This window comes from Lynx rufus, unplaced genomic scaffold (genome assembly GCF_022079265.1).
Source record: "Lynx rufus isolate CCGP_SWC_20201006 ecotype Redwood Valley unplaced genomic scaffold, mLynRuf1.p SCAF_2, whole genome shotgun sequence".
Taxonomy (NCBI): domain Eukaryota; kingdom Metazoa; phylum Chordata; class Mammalia; order Carnivora; family Felidae; genus Lynx; species Lynx rufus.
In genome coordinates this window covers 72,420,722-72,445,862 of record NW_025814834.1, presented here as the reverse complement: position 1 = coordinate 72,445,862, position 25,141 = coordinate 72,420,722, and the positions used below count along the sequence as shown (strand labels likewise).

The 25,141-nt window shown below is 36.2% G+C and overlaps 1 protein-coding gene and 1 pseudogene across 3 annotated transcripts in view; both read right to left on the bottom strand.

Annotated features, from left to right (window-relative positions):
- The window catches only part of LY75 (lymphocyte antigen 75), a 137,995-nt gene that overhangs the window by 98,164 nt on the left and 14,690 nt on the right, over positions 1-25,141 (bottom strand). For all 3 annotated transcript variants that reach the window (XM_047085053.1, XM_047085054.1, XM_047085052.1), the window contains exons 4-13: positions 23,944-24,108; positions 15,939-16,049; positions 14,399-14,542; positions 11,994-12,185; positions 10,514-10,671; positions 8,256-8,366; positions 7,603-7,691; positions 7,288-7,457; positions 4,603-4,802; positions 2,522-2,664 (exon numbers count right to left, since the gene is read on the bottom strand). In XM_047085053.1, the coding sequence (XP_046941009.1) occupies positions 2,522-2,664; positions 4,603-4,802; positions 7,288-7,457; positions 7,603-7,691; positions 8,256-8,366; positions 10,514-10,671; positions 11,994-12,185; positions 14,399-14,542; positions 15,939-16,049; positions 23,944-24,108 (1,483 nt within the window). The remainder of the gene's footprint in view (positions 1-2,521; positions 2,665-4,602; positions 4,803-7,287; positions 7,458-7,602; positions 7,692-8,255; positions 8,367-10,513; positions 10,672-11,993; positions 12,186-14,398; positions 14,543-15,938; positions 16,050-23,943; positions 24,109-25,141) is intronic.
- Positions 9,985-10,188, bottom strand: LOC124516657 (uncharacterized; annotated as a pseudogene).

Sequence of the window (25,141 nt, the reverse complement as noted above, 5' to 3'; positions counted from 1 at the left end):
AAATAATATTATACTCTTTGGGCTGGGTAGAATGGCAAGAGTTGCATGAGGTATCTTTCAACAGCATATTATCGAATATCATTATTGAGCAAATTTGCAGTTTTGGACATAAATATAACTGATAATGGATAAATTTGGTCTTCTGTCACCTTGCTTTATTGGATTTCATGCTTTGTTATTTTATTTTTTTACAGTTTGCTATATAAACCTTTTTTCATCCATTACATATTCAGTAGATGAACACAGTTTGTTTTAAAAATGTACATAATCTATGGTTCTAAATATGACTTCTAGGTAAATGAGGAATTTATTATACTTTCATTTTTTACCACCATTTATCTCAGCATATCCCAGTTTTTATTTATAAATAGAGTTAAACACCTGGTCTTGTTAAAATATTCTTAGGTTTCTTTCAGAATTTAGAATAATTTCTTTCTATTTTTATAATTTTATATATATATATATATATATATATATATATATATACACATATATATTGCATTATGTAGACTGGGGCTGTTTTTACATTATATATTCTTCCTTCAAATTCTTTTAAAATAAATTACTTATTCATGTGTTCTTGATTTTTTTTTCATCTCTCAGCTGGAATGTATCTTTGAATTTTTTTTCAAGAAAGAAGCTATAGTGTTATATCAATTATAATCTTCACAAATGAAAAGCAATGTAGTTGAGAACTAAAATTAATATATTACAAACATTTCCACCTCAAAACTCTTTATTTATTTTTTTTTTTTAATTTTTTTTTTTCAACGTTTATTTATTTTTGGGACAGAGAGAGACAGAGCATGAACGGGGGAGGGGCAGAGAGAGGGAGACACAGAATCGGAAACAGGCTCCAGGCTCCGAGCCATCAGCCCAGAGCCTGACGCGGGGCTCGAACTCACGGACCGCGAGATCGTGACCTGGCTGAAGTCGGACGCTTAACCGACTGCGCCACCCAGGCGCCCCATCCACCTCAAAACTCTTTAAATGTCAGGTGTTTTTTTGTTTTTGTTTTTGTTTCAAGTTTTTATTTAAATTCTAGTTAGTTAACATACAGTATAAAGTTAGTTTCAGGATAGATGTCAGTTTTTTTTTTTAATTTTTTTTTAACGTTTATTTATTTTTGAGACAGAGAGAGACACAGCATGAACAGGGGAGGGGCAGAGAGAGAGGGAGACACAGAATCTGAAACAGGCTCCAGACTCTGAGCGGTCAGCACAGAGCCCGACGCGGGGCTCGAACTCACGGACTATGAGATCATGACCTGAGCCAAAGTCGGACGCTTAACCGACCGAGCCACCCAGGTGCCCCGATAGATGTCAGTTTTAAAATGCCTTCTTACATTTAATGTCCTAGAGAAGAAAGCTAGTTGGATTTTGTGTTTTGGTACCTGTTTTGTTTGTTTGTTTGTTTATTTATTTGCTGTTTTTCTTTGAGGTTTTTGAGTCAAAATAATAAGGCAAGTATTCACTAAGGTATGTCCAAGTGGTAATCTTGACATGGTTCTGCCTGGTATGCCCTAAATCCTTGATTTACAGATTTGGGTCTTCTTTTCAGTTCATAAATTTAGGGAAGAAAAAAATAAATTTGTGGAGTTGAAGGCCCTCATATTCATGATTGCTCCCAAAGCTTCAGAGAAATTTTTTTTTTTGCTTTGATAGCATCACTTGGCCCATATTTCTCCACATCATCCTTAGAATATCAGAAAAATCATCCTGAAATCCTTCCATCGTAACATCAAAATTGCAATGGTTTATTGATTCTGTGTTTATAACACCTCTGATTACTTTCCTATTTTCACATTCTTACTGTCTATCCTCAAAGTAGTTTTCCACATGACGGCTGTAATAGCCTTCGAATTACTTGCCCTGCATGTACCTACCATCTCTCAATCTCTCTCTCTCTTCCTCTCTTCGCACATATGTATCACACACACACACACACACACACACACACACACACACACACATTGTTGTCTGTTTTTTTTGCTTATTGACTTAAGGTCAAATTCCTTCCCTGGCGAACAAGGATGCTCCATTTTAATATCCAAATCTCATTTTCCAACTAAGTGTTATGGCTCATTTCTCCTTGACTGTATCTGTACACTCTGGTCTCAGTAAGCTTGCTAATGTTCTGTTGTCTCTGACACCTTCTCCTATCTTATTTTTCAAAATACTGCCTCACCTTCCAAGATCCATCCTTCTTCATAACATTTTTCCCAGTTATACCTCCCCAAAGCACTTCATCTGTCCTTAGCATTCCCATGGCCCCTCCTTACCTTTGTGCTAGATTTTTCACCACACTTTTCTTATCCCCACTATTGGACTTGATCATGCTACATAAAGGATGGGGAGTCTATCCTCCTCACCTTTGAATCATTCACACTGTCTTGCACATAAAAATGTTTGATGCTGAATGACTGCTAAGCACTGAATGACTCTTTTAGAAAATAAAACATGTCACTTCTGACTTGAGGACATCAAATTTAGCATGGAAGATCTCATTCTAAAAGTATTACCTGAACTGGTCCATTAAAAAGTGAAGAAATTCCTTTATTTCATCCATATGACTGAAGCTAGGAAGGTGTCCTCCAAGAGCTTGGCAGAACCTCTCAGCTTCTTCCCAGTTCCTTTTTCTTACAATTCTTTCTATATGAAACAGCTTAACAAAATACAATGTTAATTTGTTTTGCGGCATAATCATAAAGTATTCATAATTTCAAAATTAATTATGGCCAAACGGTAGGCTTTTTTTATTAAGTTTTTAATTCAAATATAATTAGCATACAGTGTTATAGTAATTTCAGGTGTACAATGTAGTGATTCAATAATTCAATACATTACTCAGTGTTCTTCAAGATAAGTACACTCTTTAATTCTCTTCACCTATTTCACTCATCTCCCCACCCACCTCCCCTCTGGTGACTGTCAGTTTGTTCTTGTATTGGTAAGAGTCCATTTTTGGTTTGTCTCTTTTTTCACCTTTGCTCATTTATTATGTTTCGTAAATTCAAATGTGTAGGCTTATGAAATGGATTCTTATAGGCATAATAATAAAAGGAAAATGTTTTTATTTTTACCTGTGATAAAAACAGGTAAATAACATACACTGTGACACAGATAGGACCCGCTGAAAATGTCAACTAAAGGCCAGCCCAGGTGCCAGATGGATGACCTTCCTCAGCCAATATGGGGAACAGCTCCAACAAGACACCATAGTCTCCTGCTTTGCTAGGACCTTGAGAAATAAATTGAACCAGCAGGTAAGGCTATAAAGGGTATATATGAATACTTTGGGAGTGGACTTCTGCAGAGAAATGTGCTAAAAATAATAATTATAAACATAATACACTGAGACCTGCCCAAGTACAGGCCTATTTTCTGATGAAGATGAATCAAAGGGCCGACTGCACTGGTCTAACATTGACAGAAGTCAGCAAAACAAAACTTGCCATTTCTATTTCTTTGGTTTGTGATAACTAATTTTATGGCAAAGTAACCACAGTCGTTTCAAAAAAAAAAAAAAGAGACGGAGATGATACAATGGTAGATTGAATTATTAGTCCTAATTCTTCAGTCTCAATTCCTATGATATAACTGTACATTCTTGCCTTGACCTCCTGGTTGGGGAAGAATACTTCCCCATACCTTGATTTGGGGCCCGGCCATGTGACTTGCAGTGATCAATGGCATATTAGTGGAAGTAAGGTGAACAGAGGCCTGAAATGTGCTTACATGTTTAGGCTTGCCTCTTAGGCTCCAGCCATTTACTATAAGAACAAGCCCCTGACAGCTGCTGCCCCTTCAAGTCTGAGACCCAGATCAAAGGGCAGTATATCCAGCTCAGAGTCTGGAGCCTAGCACTGCTGACCGACAGGTGAAAGCAGAGCTCGACCATTCAAGCCTAAACCAAAACAATCAATACCTTTTGACCCAGAGATCTGTGAACATGAGACTAAATGTTTGTGGTCATAGTCACTGGGGATGGCATCAGCTGACTGATACGGGCCCTAAAATAATTTTTTTTAATTGTAAGAACTGATAGAATTCTTCATTTGACAGCAAGGATTAGAGAGATAGGAGAATCATAAGCAAAGCGTCAGGGTGGCATGTAGCTTACTCAACTTCTCAGAACAAAAGAACACTAGGAAAGAGCCAGTTCTGACTCTGGCCTTGCTCTTTTGTTTTTGTTTTGTTTTATTTTTTAAACTGTATTTATTTTATTTTGAGGGGGAGAGAGAGAGGGCATGAGCATGTGAGAGAGGAGAGAGGAAGAGAGAATCCCAAGCAGGCTCCACGCTGTCAACACAGAGCCCTACATGGGGCTCGATCTCATGAACTGTGAGATCATGATCTGAGCTGAAATCAAGAGTCGGAAGCTTAACCAACTGGGCCACCCAGCCACCCAGGCCTTGTTCTTTTGGGTAGGATGTGAGTTTATGTGGGGATGAGCTGTCTCATAACAAAGGTTCAATGGTGCTCCCAAACATCTTGGTAGGTTACATATGTGTCTGGGGAGGAGCATAATTTCTACAAGGATATGGACTAGGATAGTAGAAAGATAACCTCATTGAGGAATTGAATGAAAATGTTACTTTACCTTATAACAAGAAATACTGGAGGGGAAACTATGCCAGCCTTCAGGACAGGGGGCTTCAGGCTTGGGAGCTACCTCTTCAGGCTCAATGGGCCCACTTATTTTCTTGCAGATTGAAAGTGCTCTGAATTTTCTGCAGTCCTTTACCTCCCACTTTCCAAGAGACTTTCCAGTAGCCATAGCCACACACCCACCTGGAGAAGCTGGGGTTAACAGAAAGTTTAATTAAACATTACATTTGAAAATTAAAGTCCAAACATTTTCTAGTGTCCTTACCCTTTATTTGAGCCAAGGTTTGGAGAAAGAATATAAAAAGAAAATGGGCGAAAGAAATGTATGGTTTATAATAGTGATGATGATGATGACAATGGTGATAATAAAGAGAAGTGTATATTACTTCCTAAGTACTATTCTAAGAGGATTAAATGAATCAGTCCTCACAACAAACCTCAGGATTGGTTCTGTTGTCATACTAAGGTACAGTGAGGATTAGTGACTTGTTCAAGTAAATGGTTAGTAAGTGGTTGATCCAGAATTAAAGCCCAGGAGTTCTGCATGTGGAGCTGTACCCTAAACCACTATGCTGCTCAGGGTAGCCTAAGTGGCTCATATTCATATTAGCTTAACAACTTTGAACAGTTTTAAGGCAACTTAGTAACCCTCAAAACAAAACTCTTTCAGATTCAGATCCAAAGGAAGAGCTGGTATAATAAAGGTAGGAGGAGGTGTTTGGTAACATACAGTTGTTTACTATTTATTTTATGGCAGCCAGAATTTTATTTATTCACAACATTAAGCAACAGTCTGTATTATCAGATCCATTTTTCAAATAAAGAATAAGTGACTTGCCATAACCATAGTTAGTGAGTGGTAGAGTCAGCACTTGAAAAGTGCCATGCTCCCTTTTACATTACACCATACAGCCTGAAGTGGGCAGAAGATAAGAAGAGCACAGTTTGGAAAATAATAGGCCCAATTTCTATTCCATGAAGCAGGCATTGTCTAATGTCCCATACATGGTCAGCAATTGGAACAAGGGACTGGGAGAAAAATGCTATGTTGCCCTGAATGAATGTGCTATTCCCCACCCTGTTCAGCCCACTACCCATGCCTTCTCCATGATGGACCAAGCTGGCTGAAGCTGGGAGTAATTATGGTAAAGAGAGCTTAATGGTAGTCTTTCTGGCCAAAAGACTGAGAGAATGTCATTGTAGCTACTTTCTGAGCATCTCTCCAATCATTAAGGCTTATCTATGAAGATTATGACACTGACCCTAAGGTATCTGAATGTCTATAAAAGAAATCCCAGGTGTTTTATATATTAGAACATTATAATTTAAGGTGATATTTAACCAGGATTGGCACCTGTGTCCTCCATTTTCTAGAAGTGAAAAGATGACTTTGCTATCCATACCATTCACATTTATGGTGGCGAGAATCTTATTTCAAATTTTGTGTGTCATTATACACTCGTATGTTCAAATTACTGCATTATAAAGAGTGATCTTAGTGATCACACTGTACAAAAACAAAAAAAATACAAATAATCCAAAGAGAGAAAAGTTGGATGCTTTATAATTCCAGTCTTATAGAAAGCCAAAATCCTCTAAAAAGGATTTTAGAGGCACCTGGGTGGCTCAGTTGGTTGAGCGACAGACTTAAGCTCAGGTTATGATCTCACAGTTTGTGAGTTCGAGCCTAGCATCAGGCTTGCTGCTGTCAGTGCGGATCTTGCTTCAGATCCTCTGTCCCCCAATCTCTCTGCCTTTCCCCCCTGCGCTCTCTCTCAAAAATATAAAAACAGGGAGGGGGACAAAACAGAAGAGACTCATAAATATGGAGCACAAACTGAGGGTTACTGGAGGAGTTGTGGGAGGGGGGGATGGGCTAAATGGGTAAGGGGCACTAAGGAATCTACTCCTGAAATCACTGTTGCACTATATGCTAATTTGGATGTAAATTTAAAAAATTAAAAAATAAAATAAATAAAAAAATAAAATAAACATTAAAAAAGCATTTTAAAAACGTATTTTAGATTATAAATCAGGGGATCTGAATTTTAGCAAGTCAATAACCAGGTAACATTTGTCAAGTAAGTCACCTTTCTAAGTCTCTTGTCTTCTCAACTATAAAATGAGAAGGGATTTCCGAAGTCCTTTCTTGTTCAAAACATTTTGATTCTATGGCTAATTATGCTCAATGCTTTGAGCTGGTTAAAGAAGGATGAACTAACTTTCAGAATAAGTACAATATATTGCCTCCTTAATTCCCACACATTGGGAATAATAGAAACAAACACAATTTTGTTTTTATGAAACATAAATTCAATTTTGGAGAAAGAAATAAGCAGAGAGATGAAAATGTAAAACACTTCAAAATGAAGCTTCTAGATTCTGTTTGAGACTTACATGGAAAAGATAAAAAAAACTCACACTGATGGTTCTAGCTTTAAGCCATTAGAGGTAGTTTCCAAGAACTGAGTTTTTTAGCTCCTTTTACTAGATTATTCACAAGAATTTAATAAGGAAGACATATTCACTCCTTCTATTTATAGTTCCACAGATAGACTGTCATCCTGAAGATTATCATTTTCCTCACATTTCCAAGGTAAGTGAAGAACACATCTGGGAGGGATACTGCATTTCACTAGTCGTCAGATTCCATTACTTTAAAGGCTAAGGCACTCACCTGGCTCAAGAAAATTCCAGTTGGAAAAGGTTACAGCTTGCTTTACTCCACCAACACCTGTCCAGCTATACTCTCCATGTGAATCTGTATCTCTCAGGCCAGTCCAGAAGTATTTTCCTGGAGAGTTAGTATACTTTTTAATCATATCATTCAGGTATTCTTGCTCAAATCTACAAAACAGGAGTCAAACCAGTAGGTGTTTTTTACGACTGAATTACTATATAAATTGAAGATGCGTCTTTTTCTTAGGAAGTTTATTTAGCAAAGGGACCCAGAGTTAAAATTTCACCAGTACATGTTTCCTGATGGTCACACCTGCTAGTTATAGTCAGATTGCACTTGGTTCCAAAAGGGACCTCATCCTTGTAAATCTTGTAACAGGTTTCTCCATGTCTTTTCCAGTCCTAAATCAAAGGAGAAATATCATCACACTGTCTTTCAGACTTGATGTCCCTGCTCTGACAAGCAAGGTTCTGCCGCACTAATAAAATCTCACACTTAGAGAAATTAAGGGCATGGCCAGTAAACTCGTTCACATGATGAAGGTAGGATACAACTTCACAGAGAATTCCCACAAGAGTGTGAGCCTGTGTCAGACAGACAGTGTGTCTTAATTCTCTTTACCTCTAGGGCATAGCTCATCATACTATAATGTTGTTGGTCGCATTATTTTTGAACAGGATAAATATAAATGGGGGGAAAGTAAAGATATCAGCATTAAAAATTGTAACCACATACATTTTTATAGAAATTCATGAGTAGGTAACTCCTTTTCCTATAATGTTTTTTCTTATGTAAGAATGCCAAAATGTTATGATTCACTGACCTCTGATTTGTTTTAACATAAATGAACAGAGGTAGTCCTTTCTTCTATTTTTCCAAGTCTGAATTGTTTCAGTTTAACCTACCATCCTTAGCCAAGAAATTGTAATATTGCTTAGAAAAACTTACACAGGGATTTTACATACCTCATCTGGAGGGCATATCTTATCAGAAGTGGTATCATTCATTTGTTCTCCCTTTTTTTTACATACATATTTAAGTTTCTCTTCACATGATTGGACTTTCCACTGACCTAGCTTTTTAAAAATAGAAAAAAAAATTCCACAGAGAAATTATTTGCCATATGTTTAGAGTTGAACTCTAAATTTATTTATTTATTTAATTTATTCTCAAGTTAGCTAACATACAGTGTAGTCTTGGCTTCAGGAGTAAATTCTTGTGATTCATCAATAACATACAACACCCAGTGCTCATTCCAACAGGTGCCCTCCTCAACGCCCATCACCTATTTCTCCCACCCCTCAACTCCCCACCCCATCAACCCTTAGTTGTTCTTTGTATTTACGAGTCTCTTATGATTTGGCTCCTTCTCTGTTTTTATCTGATTTTTCCTTCCCTTCCCTAATGGATATAGAAGATGTGGTGTATGTATATATATACATACACCCACATGAATGGAATACTACTCGGTGATGAAAAAGAATGAAATCTTGCCATCTGCGACAGCATAGACGGAACTGGAAGGTATTATACTAAGCAAAATAAGTCAGCCAGAGAAAGACAGATATAATATGATTTCACTCATATGTGGAATTTGAGAAATCTAACTCATTTTAAATCAAGGTAGTTTCTTCTCACAAAACTGTGAGCAAGGGGTGGGGTGGGAGAGAGGGAGGGAAAGAGAAGATGACTATAAATGAATGACTAAATCTGAGAACATACTCCTAGGAAATGCTACTGAACAGGCCTGCAAGGTTATGGCTTGCAGTCTGTTATTTCAGAACCATCTCAAGTTCATAGTGGAGATGAATTCCATTTTCTTCTAAGATGAACAATAAAACCATCAAAGCACATTTAATACAGAAGTTGAGGAAAGAAGAACTCAGCCTACACACAGTTGCCAGTGTTCTTGTCTTCTTCCATATGTGTGGCCAAAGTTTGCCCATGGGTTAAAAACTTTTGGACATATCAACCACCCATGCTGTCTCAGTTTCCTCATGTGTAAAATGGTAGTTAGAACAGCTACTCCCCAAGAATTACAGAATCAAAATTTTATTCCAACTCTACTTCAGCCTAGATTTCAAAGTTCTCTTTCAAATATGCTACTCTGATTAATTTTGCTTAATTATTAAGTTGCTGCTTTCTTCAAATTAAATTTCAATAAGTCAACTGTGATAAGGGTCAGTTTTAAGCACTGGAATGCTACCTAGATATACTATCAGTTTACTCTTGCTTATGGAACCTCACTTCTATCTTTGATACTCTAGCAAAGATATCTTAAATGTCCTTTTAAACAGAGCACCAAATGTGACACACTTCTAAATTAATCTTTGACAACTTTCTCAATACATCTTTACTCTTGAAACACTTCTAAATATACATATCATTTATTGTTTCTACTTAAGTCTCTCTAGAAGTTTGGGTGACATAAACCTCTTAAACAATTAGGAGTCCCCAGGAAAGCGATACAAAGTATAGAGATACACATGTCTTTTCTCTCAACACACAATCTATTTTGGACTCTTAACTAAAGCATGGTCAATAAATATTTAAGCATTCTACAGAAGATGTTCTCTGAAAAACATTAGACCTAATTTTTATTTTTTATTTTACTGATCCATTTATTTATTTACTGTAAAGATTTTTTTTTTTTAACTAATCTCTATACCCAATGTGGGGCTTGAACTCACAACACTGAGATCAAGAGCTGCATGCTTTACTGACTGAGCTAGCCAGGTACCCCTAGACCTAATTTTTAAATAAAAATATTTTTTCACTCTCAAAGTAGGATTAATGTAAAACTTAATCTGAACATGAATTCAGAAGATGGTATTTCTCAGCTTAAGTTGTGACTTTATGTTACTACACTTGATCTTAGCCAACAGGCCAAGAAGCGATGTGACTTTATGTTAAATATCATAATGATGGTCCAGAGAGAAAGAGCTTATTAGAACCAATATGACACAAGAAGAATTGAATTCTAAAAGGATTTTCTTCATCTGTTTCAGACCAGAGCAGATACTCTTAGACAGGAAGAGGACTGCTTATTTATTCTTTGTTTTACTTACCTCTTTTTTCCAGTAGCTACTGGAAAGACAATCTACAGGGCTCTTACGTTTTATTTTCTTTCCCAGCTTATACACAAATATCCTAACCCAAGTCATCTTAATATTATTATTTAGTATATAATAAGAATATAAATAAACCACAGAAGTTTTCCTACCTTTCCTAAATAGGAAACGCAGTTCGGAGTCTTATTGTAGGGAACATTTGGCTCATTCTTATTCCAATATGTTAAAGTAACTTCAGTATCATCTGACCACTGAAATAAAGTTGGTATATTTTTGTTCTTAAGACCTGTCCATATTTCTTCTTTGGCATCTAAAAGAAAAATGTTTTATTTATTTGGTTTTACTCAATTACATACTTCAGTATGTATACTGTTACTGATTTTTACATTCTGATAATGGGCTTTTAAGAGCCTCGATGGTATTTACAATTAATCTATTAAAATATTGATGTTAGGAAGGCCAGGAGTCAAGTGCTTTTTAGGGTACTTATGCAGGCAGAGCACACAGTGGAAGAGCCATGCTATAATCTGTAGGTTAGGAGCTCCTGATATCAGGTTTAGATAAACCTTGCTTTATGGGGTATACAGATTTCCACAACTTCGCTTTTACAAAAAACATATGTACATGTTTTCACTAATTGAAAGAAATCTGAAGAGGATTTTCACTTCTATGAAATTGTATTTGCTTCTTCATTTTATGCCATTTTGGTTTATGAAAGGTTTCATAAGAACAGTCTACTTTTGGATAGCAAGGGAACCTATAATGAAATTCTACAAATACAATCATAGATACTCCAGTTAGAATAGGAGTGATGTCCATCACTGCCCTGGAATGACTATGCTGCCTTCCCAGGTAAAACAATTAGCACCATGCTGATACAGAATAGGTATCTATTATTAGTTATTGTGATTAGTGAATCCTAAGAGGAGGATATAATATTGCCTGTCTAGTGTATTTTTTGTTCTTCAGTGTTTAGCTTTTAAATAACTACAAAAGTGAAATAATCATCACTTAAGCATCTGGAACAACTTAAATAGTATTTATCTTATGAGAAGAGGGAAATTACTCAATCACTGCCTGTACAGTCAAATTGGCAGCTACTTGCTAATGTTGCTAATTGTACATTAATTAAAATTAAATAAAAGTAAAAATTCAGTTCCTCAGTTACATTTCAAGGGCTCAAAAGCCACAAATGGCTGGTGGCTGGCTGCTGTATTGGTCAGCATAGATTATAAAAGAGTTCCATCATCATAGAAATTTCTGTTGGACAGTGCTGATCTGTAGGGATGATTGTAAGCTTTTCATTCCCACTAAGAGTCTGAAAATTAGGGGGCACCTGGGTGGCTCAGTCGGTTAAGCATCCGACTTTGGCTCAGGTCATGATCTCACGGTCTGTGAGTTCAAGCCTCACGTTGGGCTCTGTGCTCACAGCTCAGAGCCTGGAGCCTGCTTCAGATTCTGTGTCTCCCTCTCTGTCTCTGCCCCTCCCCTGCTCACACTCTGTCTCTCTCTCTGTCTCTCTGTCTCTCTCTCAAAAATAATGAATAAACATTAAACAAAAAAAAGAGTCTGAAAATTAGGGGTGCCTTAGAATGTTTTAAACCTTTCAAATAGGATATTTTAAAAACTTACCCCCATGATGAAGTTTTGTGACAACCACCTCCACATCTGCTAAAGAATGAATGCTGATGAGGTCACTGCTTAAGGCTTTACATTTCATATGTGCCTTATCCCAGGAATCACTTTCATTTACCAGAAGATAGCAAAAGCCATTATTTGACATCCAGCCTGTATCACAGTGTGTATCTGAATATGTCCAAACATCTGGGGGAAAAGCATCCATATATATTCCAGTAAAGATACATCAATAACATTTTAAATTCTTTCTCACATCATCAGGATTCTGGAAAACTGGGGAACGTGATGTCAAATAGTACAAGAACATGGATTTATGTGGTGCCTCATTCTACATAGCATCATAAGAGTGACTATAGGGATACAGGTAATGATATGACTTTATTGTGATACAAATGTGCTACATGATTGGGCTCTGACTCATTGAGGAGGGACTGCCCTTAGTCCTAGTAGACAGAAGAATGGTGTGGGATAAGCCATTTGCTGACAATTCTCTTCCTTGCTATGGGATTTGTTAGGTTCCCCTCCAGTCTCTGAATTTGAGAGGTTATTTAGTCCAATCTCCTTTCGTGTATGGTCAGATTAGCAAGGGGATGTGAATTAATGCTCACTGTTGAACAAAGACATACAGAGATTTAAGAAACAGAGTAAAACATTTATAAACTCCACATGAAAGAGAGGATAGTACTGGAGGGAAAGGGCACAGGGCCTCTCTGGACCTCTTCTTTCTTTCCCTCCACTAGACCTATATCCTCATAGAATTAGTGATTCTTTGTTTTCACCATGTTAAAACACACTCAAATGATAGTCAAGAAAGATTGGAGAAAAGATTGAGGTATAAAACCATACAAAATAATTCTACTCCTCTTAATAGAATTAGAAATTAAGTTGAATTACTCGGACTTTGTGGATTCAGAACTGTTTGGAATGTCTGTTGTATAAAAACACAGCATCTTAAAAAATGTGAACAGCTTGTTCTTCACTGATAGATAAAATTCAGGTCAAGCTAGCTTCTCACACTTGAGAACAAGAGAACACAGGAGAACTGAACTAATTTTCAGTTTCTGAAATAAGACATGGTATTATTATTATTATATTTTACAATTATGATAAAGGAACAGAGGAAAAAAACACCCATAATTGAACTTAGAACAAATGTTTTCCTATTCTAGTCTTTGTCTCTATGAATACATATTTTTACAAGATTAAAATGATAAGTAGGCATATCATTTTGTTCTGCTATGGTATTTTCCTGCTGGCACAGTTATTTTAATAAATGCATATTATTCAATCATGTGGAAACATCATGATTTACTTAATAATTCTACTCTGCTACAGGGTATTTACTTGATCTATCATCAGTCATTCTGTTTTATTTTCATCTGTGCTGTCTTTTCTATTACGCTTTTTGTTGTATGGACTAAATTTGGTTTGAATCAACCTGGAAGATGAATATTCATTTTCATCTATGATTATAAACATCTCCCAACAATCTTTATTCTATATATTTATTTTCTAGTCTTAAAAAATAGCTTTCTGTTCCTATATGGATAAGCAATTTTATTCCCTTCCGCCAACATTCTTTAAGCAAGACATTTTAAAACCTCCTTTTTTTCCCCTCCCAGTTTTGAGTATTACTTTTTCCTATTCAGGAGGATTTAATCAAATACCAGTATACGATGGGTCCTGTGCAAGACAGTAAGGACACTCCTCTTATTCTTTCAAAGGCTTCTGAAATTTCTCTGCACCTCAGAAATTTCAACTGTTCTGCGATTCTCTTATCCTTGAAACCCCTTGAAAAAAAACCATACTTGTACACATTTCGTCCTTCTGCACCCCACCTTTTCTACCTGATTTATCAACACAATAAACTAAATAAGCAGCCCGGCAGAGAAAGACAGAGCAGGGGTGGGCATCGTGGGGTAGGAACTGGAAACCTGAGGAGAGTTCCCACATCCATCATTTTTAGTTCTCACAGAGGCAGGTAAAATATAAGACCTAGTGTGCATCAGCATCACCAGGAAGTCTTCTTAAAACACACATTGTTGATGTCCACAGAGTTTTCAATTCAGTAGATCTGGGGTGGGTCCTAAGAATTTGATTTCTAACAGGTATGGTTGATATCGATACTCTTAGTCTAAGGAAGCACACTCTGAGAAAGAGTGCTCTATAGAAAAAAGAACCACCTGTGAATAGAAATATATTTCTCACTGAGGATATCTCTGCCATCTTAAGGGGATATATCAAACCAAAGCTTTATGCATATATAGTTGATGACATCTAACCACTGCATCAAAATAAAGTAGTTTTTGGCATTGGCAGTATAGGGTGAAGGAAAGGTGGAAATAGATATCTGAAATGGATTTACTTGCACCTACTTGCACAGAAAATGAGAAAGATACCTGTTAACTCCGCTGTGTTATTTAATGGTTTCTTGCAGACATAGGGCAGTTGAACTTCACAGGAAAAACACTGCCATAGACCAGACCTGGCATCCATTCTTGCACAGCTTGATCCACCTATTATCATAGGTGCACTAGGCATGTCTTAAATGATTAGAAAGAGGAGGTTAGGGCCAGAGTGGTGGTTAGAAAAGATAATTTGTATTCCTAATTTTCTGCTTTTATGGGAGCTCATAAAATAGTTAAAACCTTCTACTAAAGCCTCCATGGACACTCATGTGCTTAAATCTGTCTCCCTTCTAAAATACAGGATACAGGGTGAAACACTCTAATACACCACAGTTAATTCAAAAACCAAACCCAAAAACCAAAACCAAACCTCTATCCCTAATCAACATCCGTGTCTTACTCTATGGTCAGTAGCTATTAATCTGCTACTCTATACAATAGATATACTGATTTGTGATTCAGTAACACCCTTAAGACCTTGAATTAAAGGTTAAATTATCTTTAAAGATTTTATTTACTGAGGTGATAGAGAATTTACTCACTGATAATGAAATTTCATTAAACTAAAATGACCTATTGGTATTACACTTAACTCATTTTTCTTATGTGTGTATAGAATACGTTTATACTGAAGCTAGTGTCAACTTTTAGATTCTACACTTGTCAGAAGCTGAAATTCAATTTTTTTTTTAATTTGAGAGAGAGAGAGAGAGAGAGAGAGAGAGAGAGAGAGAGAGAGATGGAGAGAAAGACAGAAACTTAAGCAAGGCCCACGCTTAGTGTGGAGCCTGACGTGGGGCTTGATTCCACAACCCTGGGATCATGACCTGAGTTGAAATCAAGAGTCAGTTGAGTGTCCTGTGTCCAAACCTTGTGTCAAGCTCTGTGCTGGGCATGGATACTGCTTAAAATTCTCTCTCTCCTTCGCCCCTCCTCTGCTCATGCTTGCTCGTACTTTTTCTCTCTCAAAAAAGTTAATTAGAATAAAAAGGTATCTAACTTCTTTTGGGAAGAAAAATATTTTGGCTAACTAGGGTTTTGTTTGTTTTATTCACTATAAAATTTTCTTTAAGGTATCTACATATGCAATATAATATAACCATTAGGTTGTCAGTACTTGAGCACTACTATAGGAGACCCCAAGAGTTCTAAAATGAGAGAATATTTCTGTATTGGAGTTGAGCTGCAGATGAAACACCATTGGTCAGTCATAGACATGTCAAGTCCCCTACAGGATACAGAACAGCTGCCAGGCCATGTGATGAGGCTCATTCTGCTGTTACCTAAAATTGTAGGGTTGCCATAACGGTTACAGACAAATTCTCACTTCTCCATGGTATGGTTCAACTTGGCTATCATGGTATTACAATAAAGAAGGAATGAGGGGAAAAAATTGTTCTTAGAATTAACCATAGTAACAGCTGCCAAGATTTGAAATTTTTATAAGCTCTCAGTGAGTGGGATGCTTTTGTTTATTTACTTTTTTGAAGATTTTGCTCTGTGCATAATAGATGGAAGAAGGAGCAGTTACCTGGGTCCCAGTTGAGAAAGTTTAATGGCTTGTGGTCTGACCATTCCCAGCCTCTAGCAGAGTATAGTTGATTTAAGCCAATCCAGAAAATTCTTGGAATGCCCTCTTTTTCTGTAAGAATCACATAATTTTAACAAGTGACAAAATTACCTAAATTATTACCTAAGTCAGACTTAAGCTTCTACTAATAGCAAAATTATCAGAAGGCCTTGATTGTGAGGCAGGAATCCTGCAGGAGGCTGTTTATCCAACAAAGGCAGGTGATGCGTTAAGTCAATTCTGCTTTCCCATTAGCTTGTCCCTGTCTACTAAGGTAAGGACAGAATCTTCTCAGAACAGATATTCCACTATTTTTAGCCCTCTTGTACTAATACAGAAGAAAACAATTTCCACTATATATCTCAGTTTTGAAGAACTGATTGTATTCCAGACTGACAGTGTAAATTCATTAAGCACATATTGTTTAACTGGTACTAAGAATATAAAAACCAAAAATACAAAGTCCCTGCCTCTCTGAGGATTTCAATTTAGTAGACAGGAAGAGATATGGATCCCTCAAAAGGTAAAGTGTTACCCATACTATTTCAGAAATATGTAGAGGAACTGTTTGGTAGGCAATGGAATATGTAGTTCTAGAGTCCAAAGGAAACATTTAGGATGAAGACACAGAACAGGACACACACACACACACACACACACACACACACACACACCCCACACGACAGTGGAGATATATCATTCAAATTCATTATTTGACAACCAGAAGCCATCAGCAAAAAAGGGAAAGAGAAGCAGAGATAATTTAAGTAGTGATGCCAGTTGTAAATATGCCACTCAATATGCATATGCCCATAAACATATGGTAAACTGAATGAAAAGATTATAAGGCTTTTTATGCCAGTATCAAGAAAGTCAATAAAATTATTCAACAACCTGGTAAGACTTCATCAACATCATGAAAAAAGAATTTGAAGATATTGAGGGCCTGATAGAAGAGACAGAAGAACTGACGTAATGGCCTACAGAAAACAAGGATGATGCTGACCAATAGGAAGAGTTAATAGGTTGGAATCTCTATAAATTTGTTGATATATTCTCAGCAGTAAAACACTTGATAACAATTTCTTAATTCCTCTCAGAGAATTATGTATGATGCATTATTATATTATATAAAATATCTCTCTGTATATATATATACATTTGAAATATAATTATATTTATAATTATAATATTCATAAAACATTAATTTTAATGTAAAATTTATAAAATGTAATTTCAAATTATATTTAAATTAATTTATTTAATTTCAATTATAAATATTTATAAATTTATAAAATAATTAAATGTATATTAATATAATTATATTTTATATGATTTGTATGTATATTATATACAAAGAAATGGTTCTTAAAATACGGATTTTTTTTTTCTTTTTTTTTTTTTGTAAGAGAGAGAATGTGAGCAGGGGAAGAGCAGAGGAAGAAGGAGAGAGAGAATCTTAGCAGGCTCCATGACTAGTGTGGAGCCAGATGCGGGGCTTGATTTCACGATGGGGAGGTCATGACTTGTGCTGAAATCAAGAGTCGGACGCTTAACTGACTGAGCCACCTAGGTGCCCTAATATGGATTTTTATATGCAAATCAAACAGATATACCTGATATGTATCATTTTGTTCCATTACATATATCAGATATATCTGTATGATTTGCATATAGAAAAGCATATCCATATTTTAAGGGTTTTTTGAGGGAATTTTGACTGTACACAATTTTTGTCTTACTGCAGCCTTGAGAATGTGAATACCTAAAACATGTGACTTCACTAGAACTGACACTCAGGAAATGGAAAATATCCTCTGTGTAGAGCAGAAATAGCAACAGCAAAGATGAAAGGGGCCAAGAGCAGTAACCAGACACCAGCATTAAAGGGATGGGCAGGAGTCTGGAAAGAGGGTGGTAGGGACAAAGGCCCAATTACCACTCCACTGAGAACGAGATGTGAAGTTAGCAGTGAATTACAAAGATACCCTGTGTCTTCCAGGAGCTTATTTGTGACAGAGGCAGGTCTTTGGGATCTAGAAGAGAGACATACTTATATTTGTATCTGTATCTATATCTGTATCCTGTATCTATGTCTATAACTGTATCTATATCTGTATCTAAATCTGCATCTGTGTCTATATCTGTATCTATATCTTTATTTGTATCTGTATCCTGTATCTATATCTGTAACTGTATCTATATCTGTATCTACATCTTAATCTGTATTACATCTATATCTGTATCTACATCTGTATCTGTATCTATATCTGTATCTGTAACTGTATCTATATCTGTATCTACATCTGTATCTGTATCTACATCTATATCTGTATCTACATCTGTATCCATATCTATATTCGTATTTGTATCGATATCTGTATGTACACCTATCTAACTATATTTTTTAATGGTAGAAATTTTAGTAAGTTTATGGCCTGTTGGGAGAAGAGTCAGTAGAAGTGAGAATCAATGAAAATATAAGAGGGAGAAGAAACACCTGATGTGGATACAAACAGCTTTGGGGAAGGAGTTAACCTTGAACAAACTGGAGGGATGACAGATACAGTTAAGTTTGTAAGTACTAGGATGGGAAACTAAGGGTTTGCTTCACTTTTCTCAAGGAAGTAGATGGTAAGGATACTCTCTAAGGGAGGAAAAGGTGGGTATTTGGGTAGATGGCTTGAAGAGCATACTGAAGGGAACTTTGGATTCATCCTTTTCTTTCACCTTGTTAGCATAAGTGCTGGCAAACAAAGTGAGGATTTAATCCAATGTAAATTTCTCATTAGGATAATTAGTTTTCTAGCCTTCCTAAAGAAGTCCTGGAAACTATGACATATTTATGGCACTCCAACTCAACCATTACAGGATATTCCAAATTCCCTTTATTAATTTTTAATGGGGATACTATGGAGGACCAATCCTTCCCATCCTTCCCAAGTTCAATGTCCTTCTTTCCATGAAGACTTTTCAGATATCCCCAGGAGGATATTTGAATAATCCTATTGCTTACCTGCACATGGGAAGTACATATTTATGAAGAAACTAAATGAACTTTGGAAGCTGATAGTTCCTATAATTTGCTTAATTACACTGTCCTATTTGTGAGCTGTATTGGTGACTTATTCTTCAATAGAATTATAGGATTTTAAAACTGACTGTGTTGACAAACAGGAATGTTCTTTATGTGTTTTATGCCAGGTGAATGTGAATGGGAAATAGATTCTAAAAATCTGGGTTGGTCAAATATGAAAGGCAGGTATTTCTTTTATGGCTTGGACAATCTGAAGCTAGATTTTTTTCTCCATACTGTCCAAGCAAGAAGCTGACCAATTTGAGACTTTGCTCACCCCATCTTTGCCATCAAGAAACAGACGATTGATAGCATAAATCCCCATACCTAATCAAATCAAACAAGAGAGTTCACTGAAGTCGATATTTGTCACTGTCCTTAAAACCTGTTCAGACTTGACCTTCTATTTCTATTCCTCTCCCCACAAGGGAGACTACAGGCCTGATAATGGTAATTGCATGTGGAAGGAGCCAGAAAAGAACCTCTTCTAATGTATAAGGAAGGTCAAACCAGCAAGGGGCCCTCACTTAGAAGTAGCCTAGCCTTGGGGCACCTGTTGAGGCCACTCTAAGTGAACAACCTCTCAGGGTGGAGACAAATGAGGAAGAATGGACTGTTGGGTCTTCTTTTGTAACTCTGGGATGAATCTGTGGTTAGAGGTTCCCTGGGAAGGCTAGAACCATGGGAGATCTGATTCCCAAACAAAATCCAGAATCCCCCATCACCAAAAGCCCGTGTATTAGTAGAACAAAATCAAAACAAAACTAAGTGCAGGGCAAGCAGAAAGGAAAAAGAAAGCTCTTTTAGATTGCATGGGACTTATTTTCAAGGGGCTGCTTCTGCTTTTTTTCTGGCAGTAGATTCCCTAGTCTACCATTAGCTACCAAACTAGAAATCATTTGGGAATAACATTCTCCATTATGCTCTGCATATGTACAATTCTTTTCCCCAATTAGATCAAGCACTTGGATCACAAAATCTCTGAGTCACTTTTGTTGGCCTCCCTCTCCTAGCCTAATATTTACATGTGATAGTTTTCAGTGAAGAGAGAAACTTCAAGAAACTTTCAAGATTTTGATACTGTGAGTTTCAGATGTTAAAGTACAGCTTGAATCTTGGGAAACTATCAGTTATAATTAGGCTATAATAATTATATTATGCTTAAACAGCATTCACAGTGAAAGAGAAGTCTGGAATATTAGAAAGGGTTTATCTCTAAAATTATTGCTATATATAAAATGTGGGAAGAGTCTGGCCTAGGAAACAGCAGGGTCATTTAATATGTTATCTCACTTTTATGAGTTATAACATAAAAGTGATAGATAAAGAAATCATGCAACATTCACTCCTCCAAATTCATCATTAGATTGTTAGGGTTTTGATAGTCATACTTGGACACTTTTCTCCTTCACCGAAAACATCAGTTTCCAAATGTCAATATTCCAGGAGGCTTAAATTTATTGGTACTTTTCACTTTCAACAATATTTGTTATAAGGTTCACTGAGGTCTGAAAAGGAATTCCATTGACAACCACTAGCCCATCAGGCTTATTTGATAGATTTCCTTTCTAGAGCTCTGATTATTCAAGTATCGAACAAAACGGGAAAAGGGTGAAGCTAAGGAAGTAAGAAAGGAGGGCTGAACAAAGTTTTAGCTAAAGAGCATGACAAAAGACTAGTAGACTTTTAATGATGAAAAGAAATGATGAAGAGAAAAAAATATATATAAGAGGATTAAGTAGTATAGTAAAAAAGTAAGGGGTCTGGAGTCATATATGTTGATATTTGAATCCCAGTTCTGATACTTCTGAGGTGTGATGCTGGGTATGTTATTTCTAAGTAAGCATCAATTGCCTTATCTGTAAATGGGGGTAAAAATACTTACCTTATGAGGTTGTAATGATAATTAAATTATTTAATTTGTCTGGAGACATGAGGGTTTTGCTCATAATTTGAATTTACCAAATATTAACACTTATTATAAAGCAGTGTGATGGGATTTATCTGAATTAGTCAATAGGTATTTGTTTCATATGTAGGAATAATGCTTAGAGTTTTGCGCAAAAGGGAAAAAACAACCCATGAGACCCACCTATACCTGCAAAGAACTTAACTAGTCTTAAAAAAGGTAAATGCAGGGGCGCCTGGGTGGCTCAGTCGGTAGAGCGGCCGACTTCGGCTCAGATCATGATTTCGCGGTCCGTGAGTTCAAGCCCTGCGTTGGGCTCTGTGCTGACAGCTCGGAGCCTGGAGCCTATTTCAGATTCTGTGTCTCCCTCTCTCTGACCCTCCCCCGTTCATGCTCTGTCTCTCTCTGTCTCAAAAATAAATAAACGTTAAAAAAAAAATTAAAAAAAAACAAAAACAAATTCTCTTTATAAAGAAAAAAAAGGTAAATGCAGACACATGCCAGATACAACGTGTTTTCAAGTCAGATTGACTGTGTTCCAATTTTGGCTCTGTTAATTACTTGTGGGTGACCTTGAACAAGTTACATTTCCTTTCTGATCCTCACATTCCTCATCTGCAAAGTAGGCTTATTAATAAAAATACCTACATAGTATTGTTATATAGTATTAAATAAGATAATGTATGAAAACTATTTAGTACTCAGTCTGAAACATCATTGCTGTCATATGTTATGATTATTTTTTCATTCAAATCATCAGAGACTTAATAACTTTGGCTTCATGATTTTTAAAAATAATACAAAAAGTTTCTGTTTATAAACTTTCTAGTAAAAGAAGTGCAATGCTCTGATGGAAAAAGTTAGAGAAGTTTACTGAGTACATAAAAGATGTCCCAAGTAAATAGAAAGGCATACCATATTCATGGATGAGTTGACTTAATAAATAATGTAGTGACAAAGGTGCCTCTTTAATCTATAATTCAATGCAATTCCAAAGTCCCAATAAAGTTTTTCATTGAGATTAATAAGCTGATCCTTAAATTCATAGAAAAGAATAAGTGGTTAAAAAATAGCCAAGGCAATTCAAGAAAAAAAAAATGAGAGGACTTGCTCATCCATATTTACCATGCAGCTGGCATAATTAAAACAGTGTGGAACACACACATAGACAGACAAGTAGACCAAAGGAATAGAATGGAGAACCTAGAAATAACCCACATGTAATAGGGGAGTTTATATTTATTAGAGGTAGAATAATAAATTTTAGGGAAAAATGTAAAATAAATAGTGCTTGATTAACTAACATCCATGTGGAGAAAGACAAATTAGATTCCCACCTCTAGAAATTTTATTTCAAATGGATTATGGATGTAAACATGAAAAGCAAAATTAAAAACTTTTAGAAGAAAAATGAGAGGTTATGTTTATCATACTAGGGCTAAGAAAGAATTTGCTAAATAATATAAATAAGCACAAAACATTATGGAAGAGACTGACTGACCAAATTAAAAGTACCATATTTTTAAATAATAAGAAGCAACAAAAGTGAAAAGACCAAAGACTAGGAAAAGATATTTGTAATCCTACAGCAAAAGATAAGTGTATATAAAGAATTACTATAGATCAATAAGAAAAAGGAGGCAAAACAACTCAAAAAGAAGGCAAAGGATATCACCTGGCAGATTATAAGCTGAAAACCTGAATGCCTAATAAACACAAGGCACAAAACCACATGAATTATCAGGAAAATATAAAAGACAAATGAAATAACCATTTCACATTAATCACAATGGCCAACTAAGTCTGACAACATCAAGTGCCTGCAGAGGTGTAAATGAATACAGCCACTTTGGAAAGTAATTTGGAATTTTGATTACAGGTGAAGAGATGTACACCCCATGACTAAGCAATTCCTACTCAAGTAAAAATCTCATACATGTCTACCCCATGAGACACATATGAGGATGTTCCTTACAGTGGTATTTGTAATAGGAAAAGCTGAAAACAACCTGTTTCTCAATAGGGGGATGGATAAATTGTGGTTTATTCATACAAGGTAACAGCAGCAGTTGACAACGTATAAACTTACATATGGGTAAATAAGTATTTGTATCATTTAAAAACCTAGATATGTTTTTATATCTGTTTTAATCTATGTTTTCATATCTGTGTATTATAGATCTATATAATGAAAACATATGCCGTATTTATACATATATATGTTATAAAAGCACTCAAAGAATGGTTATTTTGAGACGTGGTCATGGGTTTTCAACTCTATTAACATTTTATTTCTTTAAAGGGAGGGAAGCAAGGAAAGAGGGACGGAATCAATCCATGTAATGCAATATGACAAATGTTAGTGTACAACGAGTGTGTAAAGTCAGGGCGGTGGTTATACAGGTCTCTTTTAGGTTATATTCTATTTTTGTATGTACAAGTTTTCACAATTAAAAATGTTTAAATTACCACCATCACCCCACAAACAAAATGAAACAAAATCCTATCCACTCTATGTGTCCATTCATTAAACCATTTGCAGATTTCTTAATTCTCTCCTTGCCTTTGAGTATGGCACTCCTCTACCCAACCACAAGAACGTTTCACTGAGGCCATCTAGTGTGACTCAGCCATGTTCGTTACCTTCCTTGAGTTCTCCACTTTTCAATGTTCAAACTGTTTAATGTTCACCTTTTACAAAACCTTTTCTCTTAGGCTTAGGGTAGCAGTTTAATCTTGCTACCTCACTCCATTTTCTGAGCAATAACTTCTTTTCGGTCTCCAACATGAAATGCAGTTTCAATGGATAGAATGTGATTCTATTAATACCTTTTTGCTTGAGGGCTTCAGTGTTGATGTTTAGATCCCAAGAAAAGACAGAAAGATATATACACAAATCAACATACCCAGGTATGAAAATAGAGGTAGACAGATGGCATCTTTACAATCCCAGCAATTTGGTCTACCACATGCAAACCTACCTTTAAGATAAGTTAATTCATCAGCATCACTGATGCTCAGTAAGTTAGCTCCTTGATTCTGACATGAAACATAAGCTTCCTTCCAAGAAAGAGATGCCTGAGTATTAAATTGGTAGCAACTTCCAATCTGCTCATTCTTTTCCCAATTATCTTCACAGCCATTTTCTGTTGATAAAAAGATATGTTAGCCATCATGAAGTAAGGGCGTAATGTTTTATATTACTAAGAATGTTTACCAATACTGCAATTCAATTTCCGTCTTCTTAGGATACACTAAAATTGAAGTTTATTGTTCAAATGACCATGTTTTGATTCTTTGGTTACACAAAGAAATTTTGAAGTCATAGGAACCAAATGACCGTGGCTGATGAAAGCTTCCACTCTCCTATCCTCTACTCTCCCATTATCCCCTACCAATTACAATGCCATATTTTAGCCCCTGCCTGCCCTCTGCCTAAACGTAGGAGTCTTCAACTGTGTTCACATTGTTAAACTCCTGAGCTGATGAAAAACAAGTTCACTTGCAGATAGCGGCAGACGGCAGAGGGGTTTGCCACAGTTTGCAGTGAAACTCCTGTGTGTATGTGTGTGTGCAGACATGTTGCTTAAATGCCCATAATGTAGAACCCAAGTGACTACCTTATTTGAAAAACTCAGTCTGAATTTTTCCTTAATATATTAACAGAGGATTTAATATATGACATATAATTAATATTATACAATCAATATTACATATGTATATGTACACGTGTGTGCATACGTATACAGACGTACATGTTCGTTGTATAATGTGCATATTATTTTCTTCAACAAATACTTAGGTGCACCTGGGTGGCTCAGTCAGTGAAGCATCCAATTCTTGATTTCGGCTTAGGTCACGATCTCATGATTTGCGAGATTAAGCCCCGAGTTGGGCTCTGTGCTGACAGCATGGAGCCTGCATGGGATTTCCTCTCCTCTCTCTGCCCCTCCCCCTGCTTTCTCTCTCTCTGTCTCTCTCGCTCTCAAAATAAATGTTAAAAAAAACCCAAATATCTAAAAGCAGTTACAATTCCAGACAAAGACCCTTCAAATTATTTCTTATATGAGATATATAGATCTTGATACAGCTGGTTCAAAAACATACTTAGAGACTCCCATATACTGTCTAGAAGAGGAAACCTAATATAGGCTATATCACATGTGTCCCAGGCTCCAC